General features: G+C 43.4%; 1 protein-coding gene across 2 annotated transcripts in view; it reads left to right on the forward strand.

Moving 5' to 3' along the window:
* Nucleotides 1–1,963: 1,963 nt before the first annotated feature.
* plpp3 (phospholipid phosphatase 3) overlaps nt 1,964–14,341 on the forward strand; it is a 29,004-nt gene continuing 16,626 nt past the window's right edge. For both annotated transcript variants that reach the window (XM_030083015.1, XM_030083014.1), the window contains exon 1: nt 1,964–2,490. In XM_030083015.1, coding sequence (XP_029938875.1) covers nt 2,352–2,490 — 139 coding nt within the window. In that variant the 5' untranslated portion in view covers nt 1,964–2,351. The remainder of the gene's footprint in view (nt 2,491–14,341) is intronic.

Genomic DNA, 14,341 nt, shown 5'->3' on the forward strand with positions numbered 1-14,341 from the left:
TCTGCTTAAGAAAATCAAGAGGAATCTGAAGATAAAACCTTCATTCCAGACCCTGGTATTCTACACCATATCTACCCAGGTGGACAACAGCTACCAATACCAACTCCATTGAGCATCCAGAAAAGCAGGGAGGCCTCAAAAGGTCAATATATACTTCAAAACATATTCTTGAAGGACACAGAGAAATCATTTGGATTTTGAACTAACTTCAGAGCAGTCAAATCTGTTTACTCCACAATGTGACCGAAACAAGCAGTCCCATTGGATGCTGTGTGATTTACCTGCCACCATGCTGCAGCATTTAAGCATTGAAGCAGGAAAGCAGAATCATCCAGCTCTACTGCACAAGATCCAGTCACTGACAGATCACCTCATGCCTAAGGCGAAAGCCATCCCAGTGGGTGACAAGTTTGTATGATTGACACATGATTAGAAACTCTGTGCTCTCAAAACAACAGCAACAACATGTACAAACAATGAAAAATAAATGTACGGTAATGATTGGTTTATGGCTGGTTCTTTTCTCTCACTCCAGTTTAGTTCAGTTTAGTTAAGCTGAATTCAGCTGTTTAAATTAATTATATAACACCTGTTACATTACAAAACTCTCAAGGCACTAAACAAGATGCCACAAAGAACAAAAAGTACAACAGACATTGCGATTTTAACATAAAGAAAATGCCTAGGTAATCTCGATTATAGGCAGAAGCAACTTGGCCCAGAGTTTGGGATTGGCGATAGTAAATAGAGGAAAGCAACTGGATTGAAAAGGGTGGTCGGCTAGGGGACACATACAACAGGGAAAGGTCACGTAATTGTATTAAATTTGCCTCTGAGTTGAAGATGTGAAGAAAAGAGGACCGATTATAGATTGGACTCCCTCAGCAATTTTTAAGTTGTGGTTTCATAGACTTGCAGAGTTGGTGAGGAGTACTGCAATGTTGCCACTAGATGGCAGTATATGCTTAATTAAAATACATCTACATTTAAACTCCTTTGCATCTGTTGATAACATAAATATGTAATCTTATGAATTTGAAAAAAAAATCAATTGGCCTCCCATTCACTTCTAAGAATAATAGATTCTGATCCTGATTGTGATACCAAATGCACGCGCGTGCTATTCCATACAAGCACCATTTCCACCATTAAACATGCACGTTCATTCTGCAGTCAAATGATACACGAGCTTTGTTGTGGATACAAAGTTTCAGCCATAGTGTTGATGCGCGGATACCCTGACGGTGCCTTGCCCAATAGACAGTTACGGTAGGCTCCAGTTCATTGCTCCCCTGAGTTGTTAAAGGCGCGATTGAGGATGGTTTTTCCCCCGTTTGTTTTGTTTCCTTAAAAAGGTCCAATAAGGGCGATCATTTACCATTCAAAACATGTTTTTGTACGGTTTAAAGAAACCGGGTAATCAGGACAAAAATCCATGCAACCCTTCAACTCAATACGGACACTACTGAAAAGGCCCCCACCCAACCCGAACTCGAACCCCAGGCTTTTCGCGATAAGGAGAGAATGTGTCTTCAAATGCGAATATGTTTTTTTCTGTTAATTAATCACTGATAATTAATGAAAAGGGAAGGTTCAATGAATTTACTATAATGTTATTTTAATTTGTTTTTTTTTTTAATTTCAGACCACTTATTATCTAATTTAAAAGTGAATAAATATTTTGCTGTTATTTTGCATCAGACCTCCACAAAGAAAGCCGCTCTTGAGTTCATGTGTGACCGCCCGGAAGCGCTCGAAGCCGCCACTGTAGTGCGCCTGCAATGCCGCGCGCACGCGCTAGGAGCGCTGCTTCCTTCACGCGACTCGCCTCCCCTAGTTTTCCATGCATGCAGGGATGGAGGCGATTACCCACGGCGAGTAGAGGGAAGAGGGCTGAGCCTTGAAGCTGCGAAGGGGGAACTTGAAGAGGCAGGGGGGAGGAGGAGGAGGAGAAGCGGGATTGAAATAACAAGAGGCGGCCCTCGATGCGCAGAGCAACTCCACTCACTCTAGAACCAAGACCGATAAAGGGGAGCGGGCTTTCCATTCATTTCAAGCGCAACTTTTCTTCCACGAGTCTGTGGCGCGAGTCCGTTCACTGAATGTAAGAGTAACTTTTTTCGTGTTGTTACGTTTTGGGGGTTTTTTTTTCGTTTTGTTTTTTTGTTATTTGTTTTACCTGAAGAGACAAGCAGCCATCCACAGAGCAGAAACTCTGCGCGGCATCCACGCCGGGAAGTTTGTTTTCCCGTTGAGTCGTTTGACATTTCTTTTAAGGACTTGAGAGCCTGACAGAGTAACTTCACCGAACGCGTGGTGTGGGATTTTCTGCGTAAACGGGGACTTCTTCAATGCAAAAGTATATGTATGAGAAAGCGATGGCTCAAGAGACAAGGAACGGAGGAACCTCTACGTTAAATAACAACAATGGTGTTGACAACAGTAAGAAGAAGCTGCTAATAGCGCTCGACATCATCTGCCTTCTTCTTGGTAAGTTTGCAGATAGGTTTTCTACTGTTGTTCAGTCCTTTCTGATGGATTTCTAAGTTCGCTGTGTATCCTTTGTCAGCTGATGCAGACTACATGCAACATGGACCGTCCATACACTTTGCATCCTGTTTTTACATCTAAAATCTGAAAAAAAGATGAATGAAACTGTGCCGGCTGCGCTTTCTAATAGTGTGCAATAAAAGTTTTATCGTTGTAGAAATGATGCCCACTATCTCCAATCGCAAGATAAGTTAGTGCTATCTCCCACTTCCAACATGCCAGGGGAAGCGCGGAACAAAACATTACACTACAAAACACTGCAGCTTTCACACCGATAAACACAACAGCAGACCACGGCGGATCAACACACACACACACACACACACACACACACACACACACACACACACACACACACACACACACACACACACACACACAGAGCCATGTTTGCATGTATTGTAAAGTAGTTTGCAAACAAATTCATTTGTAAATCTGACAGGTTTGAATGTGACTAACAGGTGTGTAGTTTTGCCAGCTGAGACAACAGCAAACAATTTGTTGTCATCCCTTAATGATCCACAGAGCATCCGTGGGTCCATCAGTGGATGCCTCTGCTGCCTGCCAGCATACCTGGGGCATAAATGTTTTGAAGTGTTGCAACCTGCCCTTTCACGGCCCCCAAAATAGCCAGACACTCTACTCCCCACCTGTGCCCCCCAAAACTTGGTACATCCACACCTGAACCTCCAGAGGTGATTCTCCTGCTAGAGCTGTACTCACATAACGAAAACTGACTGTTAACAAAATCAAAGTGCAATAAACGCAATTTCATTTCAGACTTAAATTGCTTTCAAATCAGGGGCAATGCTGGTAGTCTGTGCTTGCGCTCCTCTTTAGACAAGACTTCTTTGGGGATGTGGAGACTGTGTTCATCCTAATTTAATATTCTGTGAGCATCCCATCCTGATTCATTCAGTGTGTCTGTGTCTGTGTGTGTGCGTGTTTGATAGCTGGTCTGTTTCTGGCTGTTGTCACTGTAGCCCGGGCCTTTTGAGTTTCGTGCTCCACCGATCTCCCCGCCTTTGTACTCCCCATTCCATTTCCAACCCCCCTTGTGTCTCCTCGCTCTTTTCTAGAGACGGATTATGAGAGTTGTGCTTAACTTCTACACATTCTCTCCCAGAACCCTGCAAATCCCTGGCCAGCTGCCCCTGATCACTCCACGTCAAATTACTTTTGAGCCCTCTTTCTCCCTCTCTGTCCAGGGGAATGCGTGGAATAATTGCTTAAGCATGTGTTGTGGCAGGGGAATGCCTCTTGAATCTGAGTGAGGGAGATTGAGAAGCGGGACCCGTGGCTGACCAGGCTTTCGAGGAGCAGGTGGGAGCCACACCATCCGCTCCACACAAAAAAAAACTCCCAAAAAACTGAAGCTTCAAAAGCAAAATATGTGACATCACAACCAAGGAGAAGGATTTTGTCCTCCAGGATGTTACAACCGGTGCAGTTTAACTACACGCTCTCATAAGTGCTGTGAAGTGGCAGCAGATCTGCCTGACAGGCATAAAGTTTTCCAGCCAGGTTTATATTGCTTTGCCGATTAAAGAACCTCAGACAGAGATACACTGTTTCATCTGCACTCATATAAATGTAGATGAGCTTTGATCGCATGTGGAGTGAATTTCCTGCACAAACCAACTTCCTGTCCTGGTTAAAGCAGTCGGATCTTTGTTGCCATGCAAGGGCTCTCTTTCGCACACACACACACACACACACACACACACACACACACACACACACACACACACACACACACACACACACACACACACACACACACACACACACATGCACGCACGCACACACACACACTGAAACCTTTAAACATATACAATGCATGTAAACAAACAGTCGCAAATGGGCAGACATATTCTCCTTTGTCATGCTAAATACAATCTGGCTGCTTTGTAATGATTGGTTGGCCCACTTTAGTGGGTTTTTTGAAAGGCTCGAGGGGGTGTGAGGGGGCAGTCATGGGGGTTTTAGAGAGCAGAGAGAGAGAGTGAAGAGTCCAGGAGAAAGGGGGGTTATCAGGGTGCCCTGAATGAGGAATGCGGGTGTGTGCAGGGGCACACAAGCATGCTCATTGTTTTGTGTGCATATCAAAGAAGATGGCTACAACTTATAGCTCATTAATGCGTACATATCTCATTATGTTTAATTAGTTCCTATCTACCAGCTGGTCTGACATACGATCTCTGAGCAGTGACATTTCTCTTTAGGATGTCAGGCACCCGCAGGCGCTGCAAATGAGTCTGTAGAAAAGCCATCTGAGGCCATCTATAATCGCACACACATCTGAAGAGAAAATCTTATCCAAAGAAATTTAAAAATCTGACTCTATATTGCTTAAACAAGAGGCTCAGAATAAAAATGGCAGTTTATACTGAACTGCTGAGGCCAGAGTTACAGTAAGCCCTTCTGGCAGCTGAGCACAATCTACTAATTTCACTTTGGCTTCCATTCCACTTACTTAGCTGACTTAGCAACACTAAAGAGAGGATGTATACACACTCACAAACACTTTATAGTCACTATAAATACACAAACTCAACCACATACTGTAGAGTTTTGTTCTCGAAACTGTCTTCTAGGTAGCTATCATGTAGTTTGAAACAATGTTTATTGTGAAAATACTTACGAAACAGACTCCCATTCCAGCTCTCAGGGCACCATGCTTCTAAAAGTAGTTTCCCCTAAACCCTGATAAAGTTTTACACAAAGCAAACAGGGATATACATAGCGACTTTGAAATGTATATGTAGAAATACAAAATATGATCATAGCTAATCTAAGAGCTGCTTTATTAACTATGAATGGAATTGAAGTTGTATTGAAGTTTTGTTTAACTGTCTGTATTTAAACTACTTTATTTATGAGGGACATAATTTTTCTCACTACACTAACTAGCAAGTGTTTTCTATCAGAGGCTCAAAATTCCTGCTATTTTCTCTGATCTGTGATGCAGTCAGGTGTTCAATGACGTGATTTCCAAGAGCGGCAGGCAATGAGATTGTTAATAGCAGTCGAGTGGCATGTAACCTCTTGGCCCCAGAGAATAAACTTCATAACGAACCCGGGGAGCATGACTGGTACATGTCTGTATCCAGCTCTTGCCTTTCCATTAGCCGCTATAGCATTACAGCAGTCAGTCACACAGCCGCTCATTAAAGCAGTGGAGGTTTAACCTCTACCTCTCCAGGCCTCAGCCACTTCAATACTGAGCCGCTCTACAAATATTTTCCAGAATTTCTGAAATTCTTCATCTGTTGCAGTGCCAAAGACTTCTTGATGGGACATCTGGTGCAATTTTAGAAGTGAGTGAACCAGGGGGCAGTGTGTGTGTGTGTGTGTGTGTGTGTGTGTGTGTGTGTGTGTGTGTGTGTCTCGTAGTAGTGGAGCTCAGGAAAGGGTGGGAAACGGAAAGGTAGTGTCGGTCGGAGGTAGGTGTGGTTGTGAAATGAAATCCTGTATTTTTTTTCTTTTTTTTCTTCTTTTTTGCCGTGCTGTCCATCCCTCGTCCCTACTCTTGGATACCCCTCTACTTCTGCCTATCATTTGTAATTGCTGAGGGACACTTGTTGACAAATGCTCCAGGGAAATAAAAAAAACAAAAAGTAAAAAAAACAAAAAACAAAATATAGTTTAGATGCAAGTATATATTGAAAGTTAAACTTTGTTTTAGCCAAATCTTGAGAGGAAATCACCTTTAATTATACAGTTGGAGACTCCTCTTTCTGACAACAAGAGATAAGTAGTTTTATCCAAGGGTGTCTACTAGAAAACTGTAATAACAAGCCAAGTGGGAGGTCCTCGCGCTCGAAGTCAAACACAGGCTCTCATCCAAAGTTGATGACCTTAATCTGAGGGCAAATATGGCCTGTGCAGAAGCCAAAATGAAGTTTACTTGAATTTACAGCAGACACAGAGTTAGAGAAAGCCCATTAGAGTAATTTCATATCCATTAAATGTGGCATTGCAAACCTAAATAATAGGTCTGTTATAACAGTTAACACAGTCAATCAGTTTCCACTTGAAACTGCCCCTCATAATTTCTAGATCGTGTGTTTATCTTTTAGACAGTTTCCACAGTTCTTTGTTTTTTTTTCTGGGGGTTTGAGTCCCAGTGCTGATGGTCCCTTCTTTTGTGTGAATGAAAAGGTCAGAGGTCAGACTGAAAATGGACTCACATCGGACAAATGCCGGTAGTGCCGTGTTTGTGACATTTGTTGTGCTCACTTATAGCTGAAGGGTCGGTGCAAGCATTGAGTGAACATACAAAGAAGAACACATAACATCAATGTCAAGACTCAGCTCTGATTGCAGTCAATATGCGTGTGGTATTTTCAGCGAGATTACGTCACTGCATGTCTATCTTTGTGTTATCGGCTCCTTTAGGGACAGGCCAGTGGAGGATGGTGTGTGTTTAGGTAGTGGCTGCAGAATAAGGTGAGGTCCGGGCTTTAAGAAGGTAATGTGTGTCCTCTGGCCAGAAAAGCATTACGGTATTATGCAATATGATAAAGATCAGCAGACATTCATGGAAACAGAGGCGATCGGGATAGTATTTCTCTAAGAATGTAGGTTATATTAAGTGTGAATAAGAGCAGGTGTGGTATCGTTAGCCAGTGCATTTGTAGCATTTTCAGCTTCCTATTGTAACATATGGCTGGTTTCTGCTGGTGAAAGAGTTAAATGACAAACCCCTGGGGTTTTCTGTGTGTACAGAGCTGCGATTAGAGGTGTGTGGGTGTCAGCGTGTGCATGTGTGTCCTTAGGAGTTCATGAGAGAGGCAGTGCACCCAGAGCTGTCATTAAAGGGACTGAATGGGCCGCAGGGCGAAAGAGTTTGTGTATACTTGTGTATGCGTGGGTACCATGTGCGAGACATCTGCGGCATGATTTGTGTGTGTGTGTGTGTGTGTGTGTGTGTGTGTGTGTGTGTGTGTGTGTGTGTCCCATGTGGCCCCTGTGGGCAAGTTGAACACATCAGGGTGACTGATGCGCCTGTAACTCTCAATGCCGGTATACAAACCAGACACATCCATCTCCTTTAACTCTTTGTTTTCCCATGTCTCTTTCCTGGCAAACAATTAAACTGCATAATAGAACAAAGATGACAACTTATAGATTAAACTTTCAGACACAGTAATGTAGCACAGCCTCTGTTTCCCCTCCGTCCACACTGTCACCTATGATTATATCTCTCTCATATAAACACCTTCAAACTCCTTACTTAGATCCTTTTTGATGACTGCCCAAGGCTCAACCATAAACGTGTGGCAGCACTCTTCCATGTGTTTAAACTTGTGTTAGGATTTTCAGTGGGTAATGTAAATGGATAATTTATGGAATTCCACATGCAGGCTGAAGCTTTTGCATAAATGTTTTAACAGCCTATTACACTTTGAAAACAATCGCACAATAACATGTACTTTATCTGCACTTTATCTCTTTGCAACACTACGTAGCTGTTTCGGGTCAACAACAACCTGAGCATCCATTTAATGCGAATGGGAGAAGGGGCAGCAGATGATCTGAAGCTGTGAGGCTCATTACATCTCTCTGTTACACCATGCTGTCCTTGCTTGGGCCTCCACCCTGTTGTTACACAGGCCCCTCTGTCTGTCACTTTCTCTTGCTGCATCACCCACGACAATCCTCTGTATTTTTGTGTGCACATGCTGTGTGCATCCATGGCATGGGGGGTTGGGGGTCAGGGAGATTTCACTGTTTCACCAGAGAACAATACCCCTTTTGATGCATCTCAGCCCCCTTTGTTTCGATAACGAGGACCAGTGAGCTAGTGGCGGACAGAAGGAGGATGAAATGGAGGGAGGGCGAAAGAACCAATGAGAGCGTGAGGATGACAGGGTGTAAGACCAATGCTCAGCAGGTCCTCAAGGTCGTTTGATTATCTATCATTGGTTTATGGCAGTTGCTCCTTCTAGCTGTATTGTTGCGGTACTGGGATGTTATCTGCTCAGCTCTGTGTAGTAATCAGCTCAGCATCTTTATTGGTGCAGGCCTTATCCGAGTTGCAGCCACTGAGCCCTATCCTGTTTACATACAGAGAGAAGTCCCAGCTGAAGTGGCTCACTGTAACACCATAAACCCACTCTGAAAGACATTCACACTGTAGTCGTAGTTTCACACTCATTGTCTTCAAATAAACAGACTTTGTGATTTCTGCAGAGGTGAGCAGGAGTGAATGAGAGGAAGGAGAGACAGGAGGGCGAAGTTGAGAAGAGGGTGATCCAGACTGAGGCATCAAGTTTCAAAGAGTCCGCCGCCCTCCTCTCTTAAGCCAAGCTTTTGTCCTGGGGGGTAATAATGCCATTATGGCAATAACAGAGAAACGCCCAGTCAGCCAGCTAGTCAGCCAGCCATCTAACCATCCAGGCCATTAGAGCGATCTGGCCCCTGGGCACTGCTCAAGTTTCCCTTCACTGGAGCAGCTGTGTGTTCATCCGTCTCTTCCACTGGAAATGCAGCACAGATTCAGAGATGTTTCAGTGAGTTGTAACTGATCCTATAAAAACACATTATAAATATCCTCGTGCCCTCGTCTTCTTACTAATGTGGACCTGTGTTGATTTCTCACAAAACTCTGTCTGAATCCAACACCTCATCGAACATGAAGCAGCTGCTGCAGCAGAGGCTGCCCATGCAGGTGCCTGCTCATAAAAGTCCTCGAGCGAGTGTCCCAGCCGATGCCTGTGTGTAAAAGGCATTTATTCCTGTGAATAAAATCTCTCTGAGTAAGCACATGCTTCAGCCAGTGGCCCCCCGGTCACTGCAGCATTCACACAGGGGGTGGGAGAAAGGACAGGGATTCACTCTGTACACCACTCTGCTGACCTCAGCCACTCCTGTGTATCTGTGCGTGCGTGTGTGTGTGTGTGTGTGTGTGTGTGTGTGTGTGTGTGTGTGTGTGTGAGAGAGAGCTTTTTACATGTGTGAGACATCATCAGCAGCCTGTGGAAACAATGAATTGAACATCTGTATATGTGCACATGTGATGTGCGCATGCTTATAAATGTAATGTATGTTTCCCAAACAGTAATTATGAATATGGCTGAGGCCTGGGTGGTTTTTGTGGCAGTAAGTTTGTTTATTTGGATTGTGAAAACATTTTTAAAGCCCTTTGTGGTCAACAACTTAAAATTGTTTGAGTAAGGCTTTGCTGAAGTTGCCAGTGGAACCACAGTAATCCACTCTAACACACACACACACACACACACACACACACACACACACACACACAGACCTAATAGAGTTACACTAATGTTTGTCCTCTGCTTTGTGTTCTACAGTACAATACTGTTCTTATGTCACATCCCTGACCTTCGACCCTCAGATCTTTAGGGTGCACTGCAGACCTCAGATTTGTCCGTGCACTCAGTTCCCAAATGTGTCTGAGACCACATCTCACACTCCCAGCTTTAGTCACCTAAAGATTTCTATACAGCACTGTATATTGTTGGATGTGTGACAATCTTTTTATCATCCCTGGCATCTGCTTGGCAGCCTGTATTTAAAGCTACAGAGGTCACAGCACAGATACAGATAACACGCACGTGTGTGTGTGTGTGTGTGTGTGTGTGTGTGTGTGTGTGTGTGTGTGTGTGTGTGTGTGTGTGTGTGTCCGTGCATGCATGTTTTCCAAATGTTACATTTTATAATAAGACTGAGGATAACATTTTATTGAAGTTATAAATGTTACATTGATTAGTGGGCAGTTTTTTACCACCTCCTGTTTTCTTTTTCTTTTCTTTTTTTTACTTTTGTAGCAAAGACGTTTTGACCTAGTCTTAGATTTTTAGATCCGTAAATTCACACATTGTCATAATCCCGACTGCACCGTTGTTAATTTGTTGTGTTGTGGGTCACGACTTTCCTCACCTGTGTTTTGACAGGTTCATGTCCGTCAACATGCTGTTGTGACATTAAGCCACTTATTCTGTCTGATCCTTTGTTCACCTCCAATGCTCTTCTAGTATTTACACACACAGACCTAATCTTTCTTTCACAATCATACTCACACACATTCAGATTGCACATTAGCATGTGCAGTCATTCTTTTATGATGCAGCTAGATAAGAGCATATATCCGAATTAATGGAATAGGCAGTTGTCTTGAATGAAAGTGTTGCCTTCATTCACATGCTCACAAAGTCACACACATATCACATGACAACAACATCATATCCACCCTTGGCTCTTTTTCTTTTTTCAATATGGACCAAATTACAGTTTTCTTTTAGCAACACAGGTTTTGTTGCAGGATACATGTCCAACGTTCAATGACAGAAATGTGTCAAGAGTTTCCCTCCAGAGATTAAAAGAAAGACAAGCAAATGTAATGGATCTGTCACTAATAACCACGGCTCCCTCATATAGCAACACACATGCATTTGTTGAGTTGCTTCAGGGTTTGTAATGAGAAACATTAGCTCTTTGAGATCCGTTGTTATGCAATGAGTTATACATACATAACTCAAGGTGATATGTTCACATTGTTTACTTCTTTATTTAGCCATCTGAAATATACAGGGAAATATTCAACAACTTCGACATTACAATATGCAGTGATTACTTATATGAAGTATTTGTTTTCCAAAGAAGTTCTCAGATTACAGAAAATACATGTTCAAATGTTATTAATATTGTAAAGACTAAAGTCACAGATATGTTTACATTGGGCGAAATGTGATATCAAATTAGATGTTAAATGCTTGGGTCACACCAAGTTAAAGTCCTCTGAGCTGAAAGCAATTTTATGAGTTTTTTTGTTCTTTAAAGAACAGTGAGGAATTTCCTAGAAATAGTGAAGACAGCATCTGACTGATTGACTTGTCCATCCACAGACTCAAGGCCCACGCTAGCCTCCGCCCACTTTAACTTTCCTCTGAATTGTCCTCTCTCCCACTCCTACCCAGGACGAGTCACATGGTCCATTTGAGAGACAGGAGAAGGAAATCCTCCATTAGAGTAGACCACAATGCCTCTTCCTCTTCCTCTGCTCCGCCTCCCATTCACCTCTCACGCACGGTGCTGATCCTCGGGCTTGCACTTTATAATCGCAATATCATTCTAATTCTCCTCTTGAAAGCCTTGAAAGCCCATTAAAATGTCAATAGAGAGCCCAGAAGGGTGAGAAAGTCATGAGAGTCGGAGATTGGGAAGCTTGCCACTATAGTCTTTGCAGACATTCAGATGTTGTTCCACAGGGAAATCGGTGCCATGTCAAGGGGAATTAACCTTTTCAGTGACGCAGAGCTTTAGCTGGCATAAGAATAGCTATTGTTTCCTGATCTGGCGAGTACATTCGGTCTTAAGGTGAGAGAAAATAATAGATTACTACTGATCCTCACCCAGCAGGACCTAAACACTTCAGATTGGATAGTAATGAACTCTGTTTAGTTATATCCAAGTGAAAAACCTCAGCTCTAACCATGTTGTGAGATAATAATGATAAAAAAATTATTTTCTTCATGTTTATAGAAGAGGTTAAAAAAAAAAAAAGGATGTTTGGAAAAACTTGGCCATGTCAGTCCTGCTAACAGAGCTACTCACTCACAGTACCAAATTTAACTCCAAAGCCAATCAAACGGGCGCCTGCTGGATAATCTCTTTGACACAAACAAACGCATGCCTACAAACACACTTGCACGCTCACATGGCAAGTCACACTTAAAGTGCTCAAACCAATGCACGCACGCACACACACACACACACACACACACACACACACACACACACACACACACACACACACACACACACACTGTAGATTTTACACTGTAGATAACCACACGTGAACATATTTTTTTACTCTGATTTCTAGAAGCTAGCAGAGCATTAACATGTGAGTGGATTTACAGATGGAAAATTAGTGCAACACCCAGACTCCCCCCCCATACACACACACACATACACACAGAGAAAGAGAGAGAGCGAGAAACCCTGCCATGACCTCTGCACATAAACACTGATCCAACCAGCCAAAGAAATGTTTCCCTCTCTGTTTCTTTCTGTCTTGCTCATTCTGCATCTGACCTGTGGTAAGTAGTCTTTAGTGGTCTGTCGTGGTTCTCCTCATAGACTGAAAGAGTGAAATGCATGACAGGATCTGATAAGACAAATAGAACTTTTCCCAAACTCGCCCAAGCCACCCACTTTGGAAAGATTTTTTTTTTTTTCGACTTTTACTACATTCTTCATACCTAAAGCTCTACCTCTCTTGATCTCTCTCCAACCATTGAGGGAATTTTTAAGCCTCAGTTATTCCCAGACGCCTGTTCGAGCTATTTAAAAGCAGCTCACTGACCTGATAGCTCATAAGGCTCATTGGCTCCCAAAAGCACTGAATGCACAACTTTTCTGGCAAAGCAAAATGCAACAACAAAAGGGGGGAAATAACTGTTTCCGCTGTGTCAGGAGTGGAAATGAAGCGGGGATCTTTGCATGCGCTTTCTTGTTTAGTGAGAATTTGAGGATCTCTAATGTCACCAAATGTCACTGACCTTATGACATTGCTTGTAAAATAGTAGTTTTTTAATTCAGTGATGCACGGCGGGTCCTTGCCATCAGTCCTGCCCACTCCTTTCTCTTTCTCCCCTTTCTGTCTTTATTCCTTCCTCCTTGGACACTCCTCCACCTCTCTCTTCCTCTCTCCGTGGGTCAGCTCAAATCATGAAGGTCACTTGCTCTTTATTCTGTCAGTAGAAAAGAGGTCATATTTCTTCACACCACTGTGTGCAGATGTGCGGTGGGTTTAACGCTGGAGTGCGTTTTATTTTGTGCTGAGAGCTTCTTTGAATGACTGTGGTATGAGGAGAATGCCCACATACCAGGCTGTTTTCAGGGGGATGGCATAGAAGGGGGGCTGTTGGGTAACAAAACAGCTTGGCATCTCAAGGCTGGACAACGTGCAGACAGAGAAGCTTTCATGAATTCCTCAATAGACAGTCTCGAGGTGTTCGGTCCCTCAGTCTTACTTTAGCTTTTCAGTCATTCAGCTGGTCAGATCCCCAGTTTCCCATGGTGCTTTCTGATCGGTTTAGCTTTTGAGCAATGGTTAGCATGTGTATTTATGCCTGTGTGTGTCTGCTAAGCCCATGACCTTCTTTCACTCCTCCTCATTAGCATATGAATCCCCCCACCACAAGTAGGCCAGAGTCGAGGGTTGTTGGGGGGGGTGGGAGGGGAAAAAAGGGAGAGAAAAATGGAGGAAAATAGAGATTGGCGCAAGAGAAACAGGAATCCAATTTCTGAAAAGGTTGCCCCAGATGAGTGTTTACTCAACTGAACCCAGTTTGTGCACAGACTTAATGCGTCAGGGTTCTCACTTTGCTTAAGGTATTACAAAGTTCACAGGTCTCCGAGCTGAAAGACGCACAAGAACGGAAACCCATATCTTTCCTCAAGTTAACTGCCCTGCCCTGCTTTGACCTTGTAAGTCTGCAGTCACTCACAGCCAACCCTGGCTGTTGCGTGGACAGCACAGGTCTTACACACCGCTAAAGCCTGGCCCTGCCCTGTGTGGGCCCACCAGCAGCCAGTCAACTCCTGGTTCTGAGCGTTGTTTGTGCAGGTGTCTGCTTCGGCCACCGTCTCATCTGCTGCCCTCTGGTAACCACTGGAAAGAGACTGTCAGAAGAAAGGCTTGTTCTTTCACACTGACATTTGAACTCCAGAAACATACTTTAAACTTTCTCTTTATGTGGTTAATTATGTTAAGAGTGGGATGTGCCATCCGGGCAGTTTACAGTTTACGTTTGAA

This window comes from Salarias fasciatus, chromosome 23 (genome assembly GCF_902148845.1).
Source record: "Salarias fasciatus chromosome 23, fSalaFa1.1, whole genome shotgun sequence".
NCBI classification, from domain to species: Eukaryota; Metazoa; Chordata; class Actinopteri; order Blenniiformes; family Blenniidae; genus Salarias; species Salarias fasciatus.